This window comes from Phacochoerus africanus, chromosome 6, assembly GCF_016906955.1.
Source record: "Phacochoerus africanus isolate WHEZ1 chromosome 6, ROS_Pafr_v1, whole genome shotgun sequence".
NCBI classification, from domain to species: Eukaryota; Metazoa; Chordata; class Mammalia; order Artiodactyla; family Suidae; genus Phacochoerus; species Phacochoerus africanus.
In genome coordinates, this window is record NC_062549.1 from 21,722,494 (window position 1) to 21,745,590 (window position 23,097).

Sequence of the window (23,097 nt, forward strand, 5' to 3'; positions counted from 1 at the left end):
ATGAATAGATAAGACTGCCGTTGAACCCTTTGATCTTAAATGGAAGATATCATGATGCACCCTTGCCTCTGATACTCATGGTCTCACTGAGCTAAAGAAATGATGACATTACGGAAGCAAGATAAAATATGGAAAGCCATTGGGACTAACTAATGTGTTGCTGAAAATATTAATTGGATTTTACCCCAGTTCATCTTCCCAAAGTGAAATAGTGGATAAAGCTCACTGATTTTGTGCCAAGAACAAGATGTGGGGATAAGAAATCCCATTTCCAATTGATTAACTGTTGGCAAATAGAAGAACATATGAATAACTTGGAGCATTGGATGGTTACCTATAAGTATACTTCATAAATTCCAAATATTCTAAAGTAAAGACTGGTCAAAAGACATTCTGTGAATCTTTGGAATTTGGCTTATCTATGGTTAAAATTATTCTTCATGTCTTGATGACATTTTAAAAATTTTTTAAACATTTTATTTTGGAGAACAGTCAAACATACACAGGGGTAGAGAGAGAATTAAAATTATTTCCTCAGTACACTGCATCAAACTTCAACAATTATAGGCTCATAACCAATCCTGTTTTTATACCCCCACCCACTCCTCTTCCCACTTCTTGAGGATTATTTCGTAATAATCCCAAATATCTTATGATTTAACTTGTGGATATTTTAGTATGAATCTCTGATAATGATGCTCTTTTAAACTATAACCACAATACCATTTCACACCTAAAATAAATACTTCTTTAGTACCGTCTTTTTGAACCCCATCTTCTATTAGCTAGTGGGCAAAGAGTTTGCCCAGTTCCTAAAGTTTTATTCCACAACCTACATTCTTGTCAGTGGTTGAAGTAACCCTTTAATATAAATTAAATCCAGTTAATTCCAGACAAGAGTACACAATACTTAAGAAAAGTTTTATATTAGATGCACCTTTGCCAATGAAGGGTGATGGATTCTGGACCATACAGAGAAGCAGCTATGGTTTTAACTATACTCCATATATGCTAAGGAGGAAAAGGTGCTGGCTAGAAAACTTTATGCAGGAATAGTTCATGACCTTTGCGCCTTGATAATTCTGCCAAGGTGGGCAGAGACATTTTGATATAGACTTGATATGGCCAAAGAGAAAGGCCATTTGGTTTTAGAGGCAGCATCTTGAAGAGAGATATAATAGAAAGCTTTCCAGGACTCAATTCACGAACCGCTACCAATTTCAGAAAGCATGGAAATGTTGCCTTCAAAGGAAAAAGTATTGTCAGTGAGCCTAAAATTTAGAATAGGATTAAACATGTAAATTCAATTCTTCACCATGAAGGCAGTGACTGTAGAAGCACAAGATACTAGAGAAGCTGATTATAACTACTGATTTACAGATCTTGGTTCCCCCAGCCACACACACACTCCTACTCATAGTTTAAAATACTGTGTTAAAAAAGGGGAGGGGGGTATATGACAAAGATTTGGAAGAACATATCTGGTAGGAGACTTACCAGCATGATCAAGAAAGTGAGAGGGCAAGGAGTTCCCACTGTGCTGCAGCAGGTTATGGACCTGGCATTGCCACAGTTAAGGCATAGGTCATAGCTGCAGCTCAGAGTCAGTCTCTGGCCCAGGAACTTCCATAGGCTGCAGGTGTGGCCAAAAAAGAAAATGAGAAGTCAGGGGTACTTGAAAGTGAAACTTATAGAGGATAAAATTCTTCCAGTGAAATTATAAAACAGTACTCTGTGAAGAACAGCTAACTGGTAGACCGTAGAAGACTGATCTGAGACCAGACTTGTTTTTATGCTCCCTGTATTGAAAAGCACTTGAACCAGGTAAGTGTTCACATCAGTGGACTACAGCTGCAAATAACAGAAAAAGTGAAAACATCAAGGTCTGACTTTTCTTTTTTACATAAAAAAATGTCTGGATGTAGGCAGCTGAGGGGTTACATGACATCTCCACAAAGTTATCATGAACCCAAGCTTCTTCACCTCACTGCTCCACTATCCCTAGCATAACTATTATGGTAATAGTCCAAAATGGCTGCAGGAGCACTAGCTATCACATCCATGTGCCAAATAATAAGATGGGGGAAGAGAGGAAGGGTGAGCTGCTCCTTTTTAAGAAACCTAGGAATGACCCCACAACACTGAGCAGAATCGGTTAACCTGGTCATACCTAGATGGAAAGGCTGGCAAATGGAATCTTTTTAGCTCGGCGCCGTATGCCAAACTAAAGAAAAAGGAAAAGGTATTGGAAAATAATGCTCAGTTTTTGTTATGGAACTCAACATAGAATAAAGATAGAATAAAGAAGAAAATCAAATCTCAGGAAAAACAAATAGTAAATGTGTTTGGGAAATAAGTATGTAATTAGATGCCCAAGTGCCAATAATAGTAACTACAATAATATTAAAAGAATACTATTCACCAAGCTCCAACAATGTGCCAGGAACTATGGTAAATAATTTAGACATGTAATGAAGACCAATGCCATGAAGGTGTACCTATAAGGAGCCTGATTTTACAGATAAAAAAAAAAAAACTGAGCCTCAGAGAAGTTAAGCAACTTGCTCAACATCACACAGCTACTAAATGGAAAGAGCCATGATGGAAGCTCAGGTCCACCTGGTTCCAAATATATATATTTAGGGCCGCACCCATAGAATATGGAAGTTCCCTGGCTAGGGGTCAAATTGGATCTGGCCTATGGCACAGCCATAACAACACCAGATCCAAGCTGTATCTGTGACCTACACCACTGCTCATGTAATGCTGGCTCCTTAACCCATTGAGGGAGGCCAGGGATCCAACTCGCATCCTCATGGATACTCGTCGGGTTTGTTACCAATTAGCCACTATGGGAACTCCCCCAAAGTCTATTCTTTAAAAAATCCTTTCCTCTTGATGTGGTTCACATACAAGGAACCTCTGAATTGTCTGGAAGCTTGCTTAAAAAAAAAAGAAAAAAGAAAAGAAAAATCTTGGGCCCATCCCAAACAGCTATATACAAATCTGCCTTTTAACAGGATCCCGAGATGAGCTATAAACCCATTAAAATTGGAAAATCAGGAGTTCCTTTTGCGGTTTAGCAGGTTAAGAACCTGACTAGTATCCATGAGGATGTGGCTTTGATCCCTAATCTTGATCGGTGGGTTAAGGATCTTGCCATGAACAAGATCAGCTGTAGGTCGAAGATGCAGCTTGGATCCTACCCCTAGCCTGGGGTCACAGGTGCAGCCCTAAAAAAAAAAAATAATAATAATAATAATAAATAAAAATAAAATTGGAGGAGTTCCTGTCGTGGCCCAGTGGTTAACGAATCTGACCAGGAACCATGAGGTTTCGGGTTCGATCCCTGGTCTTGCTCAGTGGGTTAAGGATCCGGCGTTGCCGTGAGCAGTGATGTAGGTTGCAGACACGGCTCGGATCCCACGTTGCTGTGGCTCTGGCGTAGGCTGGTGGCTGCAGCTCCGATTAGACCCCTAGCCTGGGAACCTCCATTTGCCCCAGGAGCGGCCCTAGAAAAAGGCAAAAAGACAAAAATAAATAAATAAATAAAATAAAATAAAATTGGAAAATCACTCTCTGCCACCCTACTATGGATATATACCAGGCCTCGCTGATAATAAAACCTCAATTTCACTCTAAGGGAAAGAATTTCGGTCTATTTTGGTACAATGTCAGTTTCCATAATAATATTAGTTCAGGTGTGATTTTTTTTTCCTTCCCCTAACACATTAATTCTTTTGACCCCTCAAGTTGCAGCAAAGCACATTAAAACAGGCCTGTACATTGTGTCCATTCCCTTCCAGTCTCTAGGCTCCATAGAGCCCCTTGCTGTATCTTTGAAATGCTTACTGCAGGAGTTTCTTTTATAACACAGCAGCTTCTACCTTTCTTTACACCTCTTCCATCCGGCCATCTTCACCTTCTTTTTAAGCACTGTATTTGCTCTACTATTTCCTGGATTGGTGGTCATTTAACATCTTTTTAATTTTGCAAAGATTTTTTTTATTACGATGTTACCATTTTTGTTAGTTGCATTGGTTTTAAGAGATCTATCCCAACCCTATTTTCCTCCAGCTTGCCCTACTATTTTTAGTAAGCAATTTGCAGAACAAAAGGACAATGTGTATCACATTATCACAAAGTATCTGCATTCTGGAATGGCTAGAGGGGTTCAGAGGAAATACTATCTGTCTGCTTTTGGATAAGCACCCAGTATTTTCAAAATGCTACATTATTACAGAAGAGTTGGTGGGCTTTCAAGTAGAGGATATGCCTCAAAATAGTCAAAGACAAAAACATCCAGGTGAAGAGTTAAAAGTGCTCCTGGCATTGAAATGTTGTTAGCATAATGAAATTTTCTGAGAAAAATTACAGTGACTAACATAGACCCTGACCCAACTTCTACCTTTGAAGCTTCCCCTGGTCTCTGCCTCAGTCATTGTCAAACTCACACTCCCATTTGGCCCAGAGACCAACAGCATCCTTGAGCCCACTCCTGGACTCCCGGGACTTTTCTCTGCTGACACCTAACTACTTAAACAGACCCTTAATGCAGCCTTGACAGGCTGCTTGTAGCCACTCTCCAGAGTAGAATCCTGATTCAAACACGCATGCCTGAAGCTGAGCACATGACTATGAATGAAATCTACCATTTCTATGGCTTTCAAAACCCTCTCCCATACATGTTATTACCACTCACTTAATATCTATGGTATTAAGATTGATATTTCAACATCGATGTTTTGTCCTTAATCACTCTGCTTCTTAAATATAATGTGTCTGATTATAACATTTTTGACTATGACGGTGTCTTTAAAATGTGTTTCCTCCTTGATCAATTGTTACCATCCTTTTTAAGGGATTAAAAAAAATTGTTGACATTATAAGTCAGAATTTACTACATTTTTGGTCATTTTCTGTCAGTTTTTCTCTATTTAGTCTAAAATCTTAAAAGAGACTATTCACTCATTCTGGGCTGCCCTTTAATGAACTTAAGAAAGCTCAAGCAACAAATATTTTATACTTTTGATCTTTCTTTAAGTAATGTTCAGTTCTGGTGCAACATACTTAATACTCATCCACGATTATTATCGAAATACTCCTGAAAAATCTATCCATTTGCCTAATTCCTTTTTTTTTTTTTTTGTCTTTTTAGGGCTGCACCCACAGTGTGTGGCAGGTTAGGGGTCAAATCAGAGCTGTAGCTGCCAACCTACACCACAGCTCCTGAGAAGGTTGGATCCTTAACCCACTGAAGGAGGCTGAGGATCGAAAAGAACCTGCATCCTCATGGATCCTACTCGGGTTGCTTACCATCGAGCCGTGAAGGGAACTCAAGCCCTATTCCTCTCTTAATCAAACCCCTTCTACTTATGATATATTTTTCATGTCATAGAGAATTATGTTTTCAAAGTTTGGCAATTCAGAGGAACAAGTCTATAAATGTGTATAAATCTTAACTCTGTTACTATGTGTTGATCATCTATTTCTGTAACAGTTTTTTTTTTTTTTTACAAAATGTCTCAGTTATGTGTGTGTGTGTTCCTGAAATAATGACATAGAAAGCATACACATGCTCAAGACAGTGGCGGCATGCAGCTCTTCAGACAGTGATTATCCCAAATCATATGTCATCAACTGAGTAAGCAGAAAAGAAAAATACATTATTTCAATTGAGGGAAGATTAGATCTGTAATTTAGATCTATCCTGCCATGGTTTTAGTCAAATTCACAATTATTAAAATTGCATGTTTTTCATGGCAAAATTGCACATTCATCAAATAAGTATTTCCAGGTAAAGGAGATATCGACTGTAGGTAACTTCTGTAGCAAGAAAAGCTAACTCAATATTTTATTATAAGAAAATAAGTGAATATGTTGACAGGATTGGACTTCAAGCCAGAACATACACCTTGTTCAAAAGAATCAAATCCAGGAGTTCCCCTGTGTGCAACAGGTTAAGGATCGGTGGCAGTGTTTCTGCAGTGGCTGAGGTCACTGCTCTGGCACAGGTTTAGTCCCTGGGCTGGGAACTTCCACATGCCTGCAGTCACTACCAAAAAAAAAAAAAAAAAAAAAAAAATCAAATCCAGCAGATTTAGGGAATTAGGGTTGTCTGTAAAGAAACTCTATAAAGAGCCATGGAGAGCTATTGGGTAAGAAATGTTTCAAAAAATAGTAGTAGTACCTTAGGAGTTCTGTACTGGAGAGAGAGAAAGAAATATTTGCCATACTTTGCTGGCTATTCCATTACTCAGAAGGTAGAAAGAGCAAAATTAATAGTAATTGAATAATTACTCAATTTCAACCACTACACTAAGTACTCTGTATATATGATCTTATTTAAATCTCTCAACAATCATGAAGAGTATTGTTTCCATTTTTATAAATTAAGAAATCAAAACCAAGAGAAGTTAAGAAGATTGCATATGGGAAAACTGCTGAGAGGTAGAAAAGATGGGTTTGAACCCAAAACCCATATTATAACTTTCCTTCAAAGATAGAGGGGAAAAAGCCTTAGATAAAACAGTAAACCTATTCATTTCAATGTTAGACTTGTTACTAGGAATTAGGAAAACAGATTTTTTTTTTGTCTTTTTTGCTATTTCTTGGGCCGCTCCCAAGGCATATGGAGGTTCCCAGGCTAGGGGTCGAATCGGAGCTGTAGCCACCGGCCTACGCCAGAGCCACAGCAACGCGGGATCCGAGCCGCGTCTGCGACCTACACCACAGCTCACGGCAACGCCGGATCGTTAACCCACTAAGTAAGGGCAGGGATCGAACCCGCAACCTCATGGTTCCTAGTCGGATTCGTTAACCACTGCGCCACAACGGGAACTCCCCAGATTTTTTTTTTTTTTTTTTTTTAATTCAAATTAAGAGGAAACATGTGATCCCACTGACAAAAACTCTAAAAGCTAATGTAATCTATGAGAGACACCAAGCAGCAGTGCGTAATCATCTGACCACATTTTGAAATGGAGAGAGATTTAAACTGAAAATTAACATCAGCAATGGAGAAGGATTCACCATGCAATGTAGTCTCATGCATGCCATCCTTAACCTGCCTGGAAACTTTCCCCAGATGATTGGTTTCATGTCATTTTGTAGCTGATACACTTAAATTATTTTGGAGTGTTAAAAGGTTCACCAAGAGAAACTGAACTGTTCTATCGTAAACAGTTTGTTAATGAGAGAATGTACTTTTTGTTTGTTTGTTTAGCTGGTTTTTTGGAGATGACAAAACAATTGCCAGAATTGAGTTTATGAAAGGCACACCAGGAGGAAGGATTTACATGTTTTAAACACTCAGTCTGTATTGGCTGAAGGAAATCACATTGAAAATAATAAAAGGGCTTGTACCCCTTCCCTACTCAGCTTGGGATTTCAACAACTATCCTTAAGGCCAGCCTCTTAACCTCCCCACTAAACACAAAAGAACGAACTTCAAAAATTGTCCAATTAAGATAGGATAGTTACTCCAGGAAACTTTGAGTTCCAGCTGCCATGGCCACTTGGCTAATGGATTCCAGCTTGTGAGCTGAACCCTGTCCCACGCCACTGTCAGATGACCCAGAAAGAGTGGAGCACAAGACTGCCCACTGTCTCATCCATCTGAGTTGTGTTGTATATTGTTAAAACCCTGGAACGGTGCAGGACTTAAAGGACAGTTGCTGAATGTATATGCTTAACTGTTTTCCCTGCATATTTCTTTATTCTAAAATATGTCTATACTCAGAAACTATGATGGAGAAGTAAATTATTTCTTTATCTTGTAAGCCTTCCCAAACAAGCCATTAAAGATCTAGCACACAACTGGGCTGGATTAAAAGCGGTAGGTGTCCACATCAAAAGATCATTATCTTATTATCCTCTGCTCTGGCTAGGAGCATTTTGTCTTGCTTTAGGTGCCATTCTTTAGAAAAAAAAATTAATAGAGGAGAATAATGGTGATATCAACTATAAAGACAGTAATAAAAATAATTACTTGCAAGATGCCCTGCATCATTCCAACTGCGTGAACACGTTATTAATTCATGAATCCTCCGAACAATTCTTGGGTGAGAAACCGGAAGCACAGAGATGCTGTTATTTCTGGTCCTACAGGTAGAAACTGACAGGGCCATTTTGTAAAGCCCTAAAGTTCCGTGTGAGATGGGACTTTTTTTAAAAATTACAGTAATGGTGTTATCTTAAATAAGAGGATTAGGGAACTGGCTTTTAAACTAAGATGCGGAAAAAGAATTAATTAGGCAAAAGTGGAGGAGATGGAAATGTAAAATTGTTCTAAGAACAGGGAGCAGTGAGTGCAAAAATCTTGAGGTAGGTGTATGCTTGATGCGTTTGATTATTTAAAAGGCAGAGTAACTGGAGCAGAGTGAGGAAGAAAGGAACGACAGAAAAGAGGAGTCTGGAGCTGAAGGCAGAGGCTAGATCTTGTATCATCTTCAGCATTTTGGTTAACAGTAAATGGGTAGATACTTCTCCTTGCAGCGGCATTACATCCCAAACCTTAGCTATCATAGTATGTGGTTCAGAGAAGACCAGCTATTAAGACAGGTTGACTGAATGAATGAACCCCTGCATTTTAAAGAACTTATTTCAGAGTTTTGTGTGATATTCTTTACTACAGAACCTTGAAAATGAATTTTTGTGTCAAGGACACACAAAACTGCGTAGAGTTTTTCTTTTAAAACCAGCGCAAGTATAACGCTAACCCCAATTACTCGCTTGGGGGAAAGCACTGCGCGTGCGCCGCTCGCCAGTTTCGCAACGCTCTAAGACCCTCTAGCAAAGGAATCACCTTCGCGCTTGCTCGGTTCTGAGCTGCTTGCCCAGAGGGCGGGTTCCATTGAAAAGGAAATGGTCACCGCGCCTGCGTCGCTGCTTCGGGGGCTTAGGCTGGCTGCGCAGGCGCACAGGTACCATTTTGACCGTAAACATCCTGCCGATTTGAACCGAGGATTTGGGCGGCAGGAAGAGCCGCGGCGTAACGGCAGCCATCTTGTTTGTTTGAGTGAATCGGAAAGGAGGCGGCGGCTGTGGCGGCGGCGGGAGCTGCTCCGAAGCTACACCGCACAAGGGCTCCCCCCCTTTCCCCGCCCCCTCCCCCGACCCTTTTCCCCTCCCCAGGCCACCCAGCCCGCCCAACTCCCGGCGGAGAACAAGGTAAAGAGAGTCGGCCGACCCCTTCTTATCCTCCGGCTCCCTCCCCCCACCCCTTCTCCGCCGTGTAGCCGTCGGGGAGCGGGGCTCCGGGGGATGGCGGGGAGCAGGAGGGCGAGGGAGACGGCTGCACAGTCCTCGTCCCGGGACAGGGCCGCGCTGCCACCCTCCGAGCTCCCAAACGGCAGCGCCGCGCGCGGAGGCCCCTTGCCCTGGGCCCGCCCTCGGCCGGGACCCGCGCAGCTTGGGCCCGCATCATCGCTTGTTGGCTCACAAATGGTGCTGGTCTATTCCGAGGCCAAAAAAGCCGTTACCCGGCCGGCCCCTCGGGGAGCCGCATTTCCCCGAGGAAACAGGAAATCTTGGGAGGTGGAGGGCGAGGACGAGGTTTGAACGAGCCCGCTCTGGGGACCGGGCCGCCTACTGCTCGGGTGAAAATGGCTGTCTAGGAAGACGCGGGATTCCGGGCGGGAGGCGGCGGCGGCGGGCCGGGCGCCGGCGATGCCAGCCCGGAGAGCCCCTAAAGTCTGGCGGGCGAGGGTGCAGGGGGTCGGGGACACGCGGGCCCTGTCTTCTCCGTGGGGCCGGAGGGCGGCGGCGGGGCCCTCGCCAGGGACTGCCGCTGCTCCCCCTTCCATTTTTTTTTTTTTAAAGGAAAACTTTTACGTTGAGGATATTAAATATTAGATAGGCCAATAGAAAACGCGACCTGGGGAAGTGGTCTCTGATTGTTAGGGAATTAGCATAATTAGTTTTTCTCCCCGAATTTCTTAATGTTTAAGGAAATTAGGTGTGGTGGAGACGTTTCGGGGAGGTGTGCGTTTCTGACAAACGCTTGGTACCTTTTTCCTCGCTGAGAAGGTTTTCAGAATGATGTGCTGTGACAGTGTGGGGTGACACTGTCGAATTGTGCTGCCAGAGCTAGCGGCCTAGGAGAGAAGGAAACGCTGAAGGGTTTATCTGGCCAGCTTATGATAGGTTAGAGTTTCAAGGTTCAAAAATATGCCTGTGTTTTCAAGGGTTTCTGATTAAAGCTTTTGTGGTTTTATCGACTTTTATTTGCAAGCCAAAGTTAGTATCTGCTCTCCTTATATTGTTTGGAATGATCGCTGAATTCCAGGCGGGAAAAAATTCTGTTTTCCGAAAATGAATGTAAATGCCAGTGAGCTCTGTGATTGTGCAGAATTTTGGAGACAGTTGTGGAGTCGTTGAATTTCTTTAATGTTGGAGGCGACTAATCAGTTACTTTCAGAAAGCTACTGATGAGGACATATGCCATATCCAGTAATTAAATTACTTAGTTTGTAGAGGAGGTGACAGCAGTGGATGACCAATGGACATTTTTTATTTATAAGTCAGAATTACATTGGTAGAGCTTAACTTTTACCTTTCTTGTGTTTGTAGACTAAACACTTCAGTACACTCTAGTATTAGTTTTTCTTGAGGAAGAGAATTTCTTTCCTAATGAATTCCTATTTACTGGGACAAAGATTCTGATACATTTTATTCCTTAGAGTTTGGTACTGTAGGGAAATTTATTTATTGGAAATGAGGATTTTGTGGGCTTTGTTTAAATGTTGTGATGTCAGAATTGTTGGGTATGATCATGCTAAGTGGTATGTGCTCTGCTGTGAGGTTTTTTTCCCCAAAAAAGTAACTTTTTGCATGTATTGGTTATGATCTTCTATTTAATTCTCATAATCCAGTCTGGCAAACATTCCCATTTTTTTAGATGAAAAGGCTAAGATTCAGATGTATGAATCACTACAAATGAATGAGGGAGCTGAATTTGAACCCAGGACTGTCTGATTGTAAAACTCTTGTTCAAAGAAATTTAGTACCAAAAAGGAGGGGAGTTCTAGTGTGTAGGGTTGGAGATACCTTCTGTCCCTGAACCACTCCCCCACCAACCCCAAAGATAGTTCCATTCTTATCTGAGTTAGACGTTGATGGTTTCCAAGGTTAGTAATCACTTAATTTCCACCTTCCAGGCTTTTATAGTTAGGGAAAATGAACTAACAGATTAAGCAGCTTAACTTGCTAGTTAATGGCAGAGCACTCCCAATATAATTTTTACCTTGAGTAGGTGATATATGTGTGTGCCTCAGGTTTAAACAAAGGGGGGGGAAAAAGCCCAGCAATACAAAAGGGTAGGCCTCACTTTCTGACTGGACCCACTTTCCACAGGTGACCAGTATCATCAGTTTTATTTGCACTTTAAAGATAACGTTATTTTCATGCAAGTGCATGTTATATACATGTATGGGAAGAGACCTCAACACTTTTAAATCTTATGTTTAACACTTAAACATATCATTGTTTAAGAGTACATGGAGTTCTATTGTAAAGTCACTTTAGGGCCTAGGTAGGTTATTTCTAATACTTTGCTATTAAAAGCCATGCTGGCAAGCAAGGCAACATAGTGTTGTAGTAGGACATGTGGGCTCTGAAGTTCAGGTTCCACTTGTATTAAATACTGATGATCTTTTTGCCACATTCCTTATCCTCTCCTGTTGTTTCCTGGTCTGTGAAATGGGCCAGTATGTATCTTATAAGACTGTCATGAAGAGGATGGACACACAAAATACTTAGCGCTTAGTAAGGTTTTTTTAAAAGTTTATTATTATAATACATCCTCAAGTATACCTTTGGTTTACTACTGAAAGTGCAGTTTATGGTTAGAAACATCTTAAATTGCCATTTTTGCATTCCTAAATACGTTCTAAAATATCAGTATGCCATTTCACATCAGACTTAAATACTTTTAGGATCAATTTTTAAAAGTTGGTTGCTTCAGAAAAAATTGGGAAATCATGAAATTGCTAAGCCATGCTTTGGGACCAGATGCAGGCTTTCTGCTAAGATCTTTTGTAAAGGATTAGCAACTTTTAGAACCTTAAAAACTTAGAGATTAATCATTTTTTTTTAAACATTTGTTAAAGGTTTGGCATTGCTAAGGGAAAAAAAACATTTTCAAAGGCAACAATGATTATACTTTATTCTTATTTAGATGTAAGTCAATAGTTGATCCACCACTGTGTACGAAGCTTCCTTTGTTATTAGAGTGATTTCCTCTTGGTAATTATTTCCCAGATTAATTTTAGCACCACTGTGCTTTAGTTACTCCCCATCTCATGCCAAGAAAGCATTTATTTAGGAATCTCTGCCTCGGCATAGCTGGTATATTTTAGGCTTGGTACTCTGACTAGCAACTGAAGTGCTTGCTGACCATGAGCTACTGACACCTGTTGAGAAGTGCCAGTAGTTTCAATTTTTAAAATATCCAGAATTTTTTACATATATCTATTATGAGATCACTTGGTGTATTTCATTTTCTTATTCATTAAGCACATATTTAGCAGTTGACATGCGGAGGGAGTATTCAGGGGACTAAATATTAAGAGTTTCTTATTTGGAACACAGCTTGGGGCTTGTTGTGTATGACAGTGACTATATTTCTAAGAACACACTGCAGTATTGGAGTTCTACAAAATCTTACAGATTGTATTTATAATACTGTAGAAGCAACTTAGTTTTTACACTATCAAACCTTTTAAGAATTGAAGTAGAAGAACTGCAACCTAGGACGATCTCTTTGATTATGGGAAGCATATTTTTATCTACTGAGTGGGATGTAATGTACACTTTAGGTGTTATTTAATGGTTCTACTTTTACCTTAGAGTGTTTGATCTGAAGTTTTCCTACTTTATATTCCTTAGTTCTTTTCTTAATCCCACATTTAAGAAAAAGAGTTCACAACATCAGGCAGTTGATGAACCCTGTTTTATTTTTTCTTCTGAGAAAATTTTCCTTGTGTGAATTAATGATCCCCCTGGAAGCATCTAGTTCAGAGAATGAAAATTCCATTTAGAGATGGGAAATGGAGATGAGGCAAACTTAATTATTCTTGCACCACCACACTCCCAGACATTTTTGACAGGCATGAAATCTCTTGCCTGGGGAATGTTTAATATATATGTATTTTCTGTACCTCCTTGGAAAGAATGGGCACAGTTTTTAATTGAAAGTACAATAAGCAGAGTTCGTTTTAATTTTTCTTTTTCAGGGCCACACCTGCAGCACATGGAAGTTCCCAGGCTAGGAGTCAGATCAGAGCTGCATCTGTAACCTACACAGCAGCTTGAGGCAACACCAGATCCTAACCTCCTGAGCAAGGCTGGGGATTCAGTCCGCATCCTCAGGGATACTAGCCAAGGGCTCATTTCTGCTGTGCCACAAACGGGAACTCCCTTGTTTAAAATTTCCAGTCCCTTTATAAAAACGTAAAAATTCAAATTAAGTAACTTATTCTGGATCTTTTTTCTTAGGCTAATTCAAGGAAATTTTGTATTCCCAATAGCATGTGTAAGAGATGCAGTTTCTCTGTATCATCACCAGCATTTGGTGTTGCCATTTTTTATTTTTGCTCTTGTAAGAGGTGTGCAGTGATATCTTACTGGGTCTTAATTTGCATTTTCCTAATGACTAGTGGTGCTGAGCATCTTTTTTGTTTTTAATTTGCCATCGGTATATTCTCTTTGAAATTCCTTATTTCTTTTGCCCATTTCTTGTGTGTGTGCATGTGTGTTAACTCTTTGGTTTTGAGAGTTCTTTACTCTAAATCTAGAGCTTTTTTAGGTATGTGGTTTGCAAGGTTTTTTTTTTTTTTTTCCATTTTCTATCTTGTCTTTGCATCCTTGGTGGGTTCTTTCATAGAACAAAAGTTCTTAATTTGATGAAGGCCAATTTATTAGGTTCTTTACCTTATATGGGATGTGGTTTTGGTGTAATATCTAAAAATTCTTACCAAGCTTTAGGTACCATGGTTTTGTGGGGTCTTTTTAAAAATAGTTTTACATTTATGTCTGCGATTTATTTTGAATTAATTTTTATATATAATATGTGCGGTTTAGGGTTTTTTTGGGGTTTTTTTGTTTGTTTTTTTGCCTGAGGGTGATGTCCAATTGCTCAAGAACCATTTGTCAAAAAGAGTAAATTCAGACCTCCTTTGATTTACTTTTGTAACTTTGTGAAGAAAGTCCATTGGATTTAATTGTGTGGATCTGTCTATTTCTGGGTTCTCTTTCCATTGATCTGTGCGTCTTTCTCTTCACACAGCGTTAATTATTAAACTATATAAATCTTGAAATTGGCTAGATTGATTTTTCCCACTTTTTTTTTTGTCTTTTTTAGGGCCGCACTTGTGGCATATGGAGGTTCCCAGGCTAGGGGTCGAATCGGGGCTATAGCTGCCGGCCTACACTCTAGCCATAGCAATGCCAGATCCAAGCCACGTCTGCAACCTACACCACAGTTCAAAGCAACGCCTGATCCTTAACCCACAGAGCGAGGCCAGGGATCAAACCTGCAATCCTCATGGATTCTAGTCCGATTTTGTTTTGTTGAGCCACGATGGGAGCTCCCCACTTTATTTTTCTTTTTCAAAATAGTTTTAGCTATTTTAGTTCCTTTGCCTTTCCTTGTAAATTTAGAAAAACCTTGTCAGTAGCTATTAAAAAACCTTAGTAGAGTTTTGATAGGAGCAGTGTTAAGGTTTCTTTGAAAACTAAACATACACTTATGATGCTGTCCAGTCAACACCTCAGGACATTTGTCCCAGAAAAATGAAAGCTTACATTGACCAAAAGTCTGTTTATACAAATATTCATAGCAGAATATTTGAAATAGCCAAAAACTGGAAAAAAACCAAACATCCTTAAGTAGGTGGCTGATGGTTAAGCATATTGCAGTATAGTCATCCCATGGAATGCTACTCAGCAATAAAAAGGAACATGTTTTACATGGAACACCTGGGTGGGTTTTTTAGCATGATGTTGAATCCAAGAAGCTATTCCAAAAAGTCACATACTGTATGATTCCATTTACATAACATTCTCAAAATGATAACATTTGAGTAAAGAACAGAGTGGTGGTTGGCTAGATCTTAAGAATGGTAGGGAGCAAGGGATAGGAGTAACAAATTTTGAAAAGTTTTGAAATCTTAAGTACTTTTTGTATGTTATGGATATGCTTGAGTTTATTTTTGTAAAAGCATGACATCTTTTTCTAGTCATGGACATTATAGAAAAAGATAAATTCATTTGGCAACATAGAATTTTTGAAGAGGGAAAATACATGATATTTGGGAAATAATCTGTTTATACAATTCATGTTCTCTCCAAGCTGGAGTTTCTCAGGCTTTTTTTTTTCCGCCTCTTAGGAATTAATACATTAGCTTACTGAAAGAAAAATAAAGAATGATTTATTTGTTTTTCTACTAGGACTATTTCAGTCGTGAAGTAAATTGCTATGTTATTATCCTGAATTTATTTAAATTACAAGTAGTCAAGTGCATGGTGCTTCACCTTTTTAAGCCTCAGCTTTTCTAAACTATTTACCTGTAATATGGGGCCAACACTCTTACCTTTGCTTGATGAGGTATGAAATGCTTGTCGTGAGGTAGCAATTACTGTATAATGCATGTAGCTGAGAACCTCAGTATTTGATGGGGTTTTAAAAGTGGGTATTTCTTCATTGATTAATATCCGTGCCTGAGTGTTTTTCTTCTTCGACATTCTTTTGGCCAAAAGCAGACTTGTTTTAACAGTTAATAATCAGGATAGAAATGGAATTAACACTTAATGGAACTTCAAAACGAGTTTTCTGATGGCAATTTTTAATTAAAGGAAAAATAACTGCACTTTTAAGATGACAATAGGACATGACAGTGGTTTGACTTTTGTCCCCTTACCTTTCAATTTAGTATTTTGGGTCTTTTTCTTACTCTCTCAAAATTAAAACAATGGGTTGGTTTTTAAATGCATACTAAAACCTTTCATCCATAGTTCTTGTATTTAAAAGAATAGGTTACTTTTATTTTCAGGTTTCTTATGTGTCTTAATAAATAATTCAGTTCTCATATGGTGTTTATATTGGCTTTTTTTCCCTTTCAGGTTTCCTCCTGTTTCATAGTCAACAAGAACAATGTTCTACGCACATTTTGTCCTCAGTAAAAGAGGGCCTCTGGCCAAAATTTGGCTAGCGGCCCATTGGGATAAGAAGCTAACCAAAGCCCATGTATTTGAGTGTAATTTAGAGAGCAGTGTGGAGAGTATCATCTCACCAAAGGTATGTTTGATTTTTTTTTTTCTCTTTTTTGAGTGTTCATTGATGTGTGAGGTAGAATTCTATAAAAACAGCTTCTTGCATATTGGAGGCAAAGAAAATCCATAGATTAGTCAAGGTTTCAATTTGAAATTTTAAAAATTCTGTTAAGTGCACAGATATTTTCATTTACCTGTTTTAATGGCAGATAAGTATGGGCAGTACCCAAATATTTTATATTTGGCTTTTCTAGATGTTTTTTATATTGAATATATGTGTTAGGTGTTCCCAATTTAGGAATTTACAAAATATTCAAAATAAGGACCCATTAATTATAAAATTCTGCAAGGGCCAGATGTAACCATCTTATCCACCTTAGAGTAATATCCAGAATACATGCTTCACCTCAGCTTCAGTTTCTTGAACATACCAACCTTTTTCCCATTGTAGAACTTTTGTGCTTGGCTCTGCGCTTTCTCTAAATATTTAATTACTGTGTCCCCCTAAATGGAAGCCTAGCCACTTTGTTTACTGCTCTGTTCCTAGAGGAGACTTTAATTGATATCCAGTGAAACTTCTGTAGCAATGGTTTCTACCCTTTGATTTCACAAATTATGAGTTAAATTAATACATATTTTTTGTATTGCCAAGGAAGGGCCATTAAAACACAGAATGAATTAGGGTTACGAACATCATTACCATTTCATTGAGGAATAGACAGGTTGACTTCAAAAATGTGCAAAGGCTAATCTTTCTTTTTGTCTTTTTAGGGCTGCACCTGCAACATATGGGGGTTCCCAGGCTAGGGGTTGAATCGGAGCTGTAGCCACTGGCCTACACCACAGCCACGCCAGATCCGAGCCACGTCTGCCACCTGCACCATAGTTCACGGCAATGCCGGATCCTTAACCCACTATGCAAGGCCAGGGATCAGATCGGCATCCTCATAGATACTAGTCAAATTCGTTTCCACTGAACCACAATGGGAGCTCCACAAAAGCTAATCTTAAAATAAAGGTATTGTCTTTGAATATAATTTGTCAGTACATATTACATTCGTATTTTAAAGGTCCTTTCCTGGACTTCATATTTATATATATGCACACACACATGTATGTTCCAGTTTCCTGTTGTGAAAAGTTCCAGATTGCAGCTCTCAGGATAAGCATTGTGAGCTATCCTTAGAACTGGGTGTGTGGCAGAGACTAGTTCAGAAGAGTTATGTGGGAAAATGTTTTAGGTGGGAGAAGTTAAAGTTCGTATTTAGAATTAGAGTAAATTATCAAGTTTCTCTCTATATATGGAACTTTGGCTGGTTTTAGAGTTATAGTGGAGAATTTTTTGATGTCAAAGACATATTATTTCTGAGACAATACTAATTTGAAAAATTTACAAAGGGGAAAATGAAATGTCTACCACCTGGACAATACCTTTAGTATTTTGATAAGTCTTCTAGACCTTTATGTGCCTGTGTCATACACATAATTTTTCTACTTTTTTATGCATGTATACAAAAGCTATTATGTATTGTAACAAAACAACATTCAGGAAAAGCTCTGTTCATGACTGCTGTCATTTTTTAATGGTTGCATTGTACAGTCTCATAGTCTCTTACCACAGAACTTATATACAAAAAAACCCAAAAAACCACTAGAAACAACACTTGACTGAAACCGAAGTGAGGTCACTTGTGTATTCATAAATTCACTATAGAAATACTAATGTGTTTGATTATTGGTGGGGATGCTTTTGCAGACACTCATGGGAATGTTTTAATATACTCTTGTGTGTACTGCATTACCTTTATACTATTAAAACGGCTCTGAATTCCAAAATACATTTGGTCCTTAGGACTTCAGATAAAGGATGATGGCCCTGTAATTTATTGTTTTTATTGTTCATGCTGCTTTTGACTAGGGGTGGGAGGTGGATAATCTGTGTTTTTTTTTCCCCCAATTTTTGGAATTTTAATCCCTCAGGTCCTATACAGTGCAACCATTAACATTTATGATAATGCTATGAATAGATCTTTTCCTATGCAGGCTCATTATAAAACAATATGATGCAGTTTTTATGTGTACACACAAAGAAAAATTTGGTATGTGTACATACAAAAGCCTAGAAGTCATGTTAAAACATTAAAGATTCCCCTAGAGGGTAGGATTTTAGGTTTTCATTTTACTCTTTTTAAAAAAGAACTATTTAGTAAATGTTGCTTGTAAAATTTTTTGTTCACATCTGTATGTCTTTCTGTTATATTGATGTTCAGGAATATAATTGTTAGAAATAAGTATTAAGAATTTGCTTTGTGGGGAAATTGTACCATTTGTACTGCTGGTCAAATTGTTTGAGAAGGTGATGTTTTCTTTTTATAGGTATGCTTACCTGAGTTAAGTGAGTGGAGAAAGAAGAAATCGAATTTTCTTAAAATTGATGTGTGTGGCTAATCTTTAGCATCCATAAGCAAATACTGAGGGTGATTTGGCTTTAAAAGATAACACATTTTTTCATAGTATGAGCACGGGAGTTTGGGGATGCTACAGCTTATTTTAAAAACCATTTCTAAGTGTCTTTTTCCAATTGATTGATTTTATTGTAATGGAATATAAAGGTATCTCCGCAGGGTGAACTGACCTAGAAATTTCTGAAGTTTGTTCTTGTGCTGTTCTTGTCCTGGAGCAGTTCTGGTGTAGTAGTTTAGAACAGGTGTCAGACTACGATTCACTTGCATCTTCATGCTTTATCTCGCCTCCCCCTTTCCCTTCCCACCTCTGGTTGGAACAGCCTCTTGAAACCCCTGCAGAGCTTTCTGTGGATGTATAGCTTGTGTTCTTAAGTTTTATATTTCTACCTCTGTATACTCTGCATGCTCACCACCAGAAATTTAGTGTCCTTCCGTTATCATACAGTTGATCTCTTTTACCCATTCCCCTCCTCCTCTGGTAACCACTACTCTGTTTTTGTTTAAACACCACCTTTTAAAAGTTGCTAAATCTGGACAAGTTAATAGCATGCCAAGATTGGGTCTTTTCCATTCCTTTTTTTTTAGGTGAAGGTGCCGTCAACATTACTTTTAAATTTCCTAAGACTATCATAAAAGTAGATTCTCATTTTCCATTAGGAGCAAAATTTTAATTGGGCATTATTTTCATATCAGGGATTTATTATCTGATAAGTTCTAGATTGATCACAAATTTACTGTAATTTTAGATACTTAAGAATTTACCACATTAAACTTCATCATTTATGCTATAAGTTATGTGATATGGCCATAAATACAAAGCCCGAGAGTTGTTGTAGATAGAATCTTACACCGCTATTGAGAGCACACATATTACTTAAAAGACAGTGTTTTGCCAAATAAGTAACAGTGTAGTAATCAAAACTTAAGCTTTAAGCAAATATGTAACAATTTTTTTTTTGCTGCCTTAGAATTTGATGTATTTTATGTGTGATCTGGAAAACAATCTGGTTGAGTTCATATTTCTTTGTTCTTTAAAAAAAAATTATAACCAGAGGAATTTCAAATCATTCCATTTAGATTGGATGTTTGCTTCTCTCATTCTTTTCCCAACTATTGTGTCTCATCCCACACACTGGCTCCCATATAAGTACTGATCAAGATCTACCTTGATTAAAAGCAGATTGAAGAGTATATTTTCTCATGAAAAAGATGGGTACGATTATCTTTATCAGTATGCTTTCTGGTCACATAATAAAGCCTTAGTGAAAAGTGGCTTAATAAGGAAATTAACAGTCTTATTCTAACTAGAATAACCTCTAACTAGAAGTTTAGAAATAGAAAGGTCTGGGATTGGTTCAGCAGTTCAAAAGACGGCATCCAAGGACTCACCTGGACTCACCTTTCTTTGTTGGTTTCTTGTTCTCACACTCATGGCTTTGTAGTTACGGTGCTGTTGCAAGCAGCTGCAAGCGCCCCTACTCACAATGCAGGAAAGGGGGATGGAAGAGAAGATGTTTTGCTTTGAGGGGGTGGTTTTTTGGAAAATCTTGCTCAGAAATTCTCTGACCTATTTTACACTTGTCATTGGCTGAACTGAGGCACATGCCCCCTCAAAAACAAGCACCAGCAGAGAAGAATGAGGCAGTCAGTCATCCTTCATGGTTGAGGATATTCACTTAAATGATTCAGATAGCCGTCAAGGAGCAATGGCTCTAGATTGGCAACCCAAAGTGTCACATACTTCCTAATGTGCTAATGACAATCATCCATGGATTGTCTTAATACCTGCTTCAGAGCTACCTTCAGATCTTTGTTAATTCAAGAATTTCTGCTAGTCTGTTCTTTGGATGTACTAAGGAAATTCAGGTAATGGCAGTGAGAAATAAAATGCACATGATTATGAGGTAACTTCAAATAAATGGTTAAAAGTATGGAGAGTTATAAATTGCATAATGTACAAGCTTTGAAGTGTTCTCTAAAATCAGAGGATTAACTTTATAAATTAGATTAATGTTAATGTTAATTCACAGGTGAAGATGGCACTCCGAACATCAGGACATCTCTTACTGGGAGTAGTTCGAATCTATCACAGAAAAGCCAAATACCTCCTGGCAGATTGTAATGAAGCATTCATTAAGATAAAGATGGCTTTTCGGCCAGGTATTATTTTTTTAACTTGGGAGTTTCTCATTTTTGGTGTGAAAAACTGCTAATAAATATTTTTCTAGATAAGCATAGTTTGTTTTAATTGTAGTACAAAGAACCCTTCAGAAATGGAAAAGCTTGGAGTGACAGTGGTTCTAGGGGAAAAACTCATTTTATTTTTGTTCTTTGTATGAAGTTATGACAGTTAACTTTTTTTTGTCTTTTGAAGCTGCATTTTCCTTTTAACTCCCTTTACAGCATTTATCAGAGACTGAAGGGTTGAAAATTTATTGTTTACGATTTTTAAAATTATAACTCAAAAAATCTTGTTTGTTTCCTGAATAATTTTAGTGTGTTCTTAAAATCAGATTCACTTTTAGCTTAAGTTGTTGAGATTTTATTAAATATTTTCTTTAGTTTTCTCTTGTTCTGGACCTGAATTCTCATAACCAAAACTTTTATCTGCCTGGTATTAATTACTGTAGTATAATTTTTTTAAAGCATTGGTGGAATTTTATTCTGATTTAAATAGTCTCAGTGTGTGGAAGAGAGGCCTTATACAGTAATATCTACTGATGTTTTCTTCTTATGCTTCAGTGTATTTTTTTTTTGTCTTTTTGTCTTTTGTCTTTTGTGTTGTTGTTGCTATTTCTTGGGCCGCTCCCGCGGCATATGGAGGTTCCCAGGCTAGGGGTTGAATTGGAGCTGTAGCCACCGGCCTACGCCAGAGCCACAGCAACGTGGGATCCGAGCCGCGTCTGCAACCTACACCACAGCTCACGGCAACGCCGGATCATTAACCCACTGAACAAGGGCAGGGACCGAACCCGCAACCTCATGGTTCCTAGTCGGATTCGTTAACCACTGCGCCACGACGGGAACTCCTTCAGTGTATTTTAATATGTAAACAAGTGAAATCTTTGCACTCTAAGATTTGATTAAAAGTAAACTATATAGGAGTTCTCTTGTGCATCGGGTAAAGGAATCCGGTGTTACTGCATCGGCTCAGGTTGCTCCTGTGGCTAGGGTTCAGTCCCTGGCCTGGGGACTTTCACAAGCCCCACAGATGCAGCCAAAAAAAAAAAAAAAGGCAAGATGTTGAGGTGGAGGCTGTGATATTTGAATGATTTCCAGTATGTGGCTGCTAAGTGTATTTTGCTTAAATATTGTTTCTTTTCATCTTTTAAAGCAATGTATTTTTATTACTGACCTCTTGAAAGATAAAGGGGAAAATGTAAAGGAAATTAAAATCATTTAATCCCACTTTCCTAAAATAACCTGTGCCTCTTAATACATGGGGTACTCCTTTGCAGTCATTTCCTTTTCATCATAAATTTCATTGTTACTTAGAAAATTGTTAGTAATATTTGCTATGTCCTTTTAAAGACTTTTCAGTTTAGTGTGCTTTATGATTATAGAAAAACAAAAATAATTGTGCTTCAATAGTACTTTGCATATATTATCACACTTCCTACAGTGTAACCTTAGGAAATCATACTTTTTGCCTTTTTTGATCCCTTGATAATCTTTGGTGTAGCCAGCCCTTCAAGCTTACCATTTCTTTTCCAGGTGTTGTAGACCTGCCTGAGGAAAATCGAGAAGCTGCTTACAATGCTATTACTTTACCTGAAGAATTTCATGATTTTGATCAGCCACTGCCTGACTTAGAGTATGTCTTTTTCTCCTTTTTTTCTTTTAAACTGTTGACTTGGTGTACAAAAAACATTGGCCTACAAATATATAGTTTTCTTGGGATGTTTTGACATTGAGTGTTTAAACATGTAGCTAAAGTGCATGTGCTTTCATGTAGGATAGTGTATATATATATATATATATATATATATATATATATGAATCACATAACCTAGAAATGTTTCTTCTGTAAGAAAATCCTATAGAAGATGTCACCTTTAACACAACTAAGAGAATTCTGATTTGCTTAGGCCATTGTGTAAATTGAAGAGCTGTTCAGCTGTTGGCTTTCCATAATGATATCAGTTGACTGTTGCTTCACGATTTTGCTTCAGAGATATATACTGAAATCTTCTACCAGTTGATCATCTTAGCCAAGCTATAACTTTGTATAAAGAGCAATGAAGGGTCATTGTTACAACACACATTTAAAAAGAGAAAGTTGCATTGAGATGGCCATTATAGCAAAATACTGTGGTGTATTTCCTTTGTCTCAAGTCTTCAAAATCCACCTATCATTATC

At 38.4% G+C, this 23,097-nt stretch overlaps 1 protein-coding gene across 1 annotated transcript in view; it reads left to right on the plus strand.

Moving 5' to 3' along the window:
* Positions 1–9,035: 9,035 nt before the first annotated feature.
* The window catches only part of RAD21 (RAD21 cohesin complex component), a 29,746-nt gene continuing 15,684 nt past the window's right edge, over positions 9,036–23,097 (plus strand). Inside the window, exons 1-4 of the mRNA XM_047783379.1 lie at positions 9,036–9,171; positions 16,123–16,297; positions 20,768–20,897; positions 22,452–22,551. Of these exons, the coding sequence (XP_047639335.1) occupies positions 16,154–16,297; positions 20,768–20,897; positions 22,452–22,551 (374 nt within the window). The 5' untranslated portion in view covers positions 9,036–9,171; positions 16,123–16,153. The remainder of the gene's footprint in view (positions 9,172–16,122; positions 16,298–20,767; positions 20,898–22,451; positions 22,552–23,097) is intronic.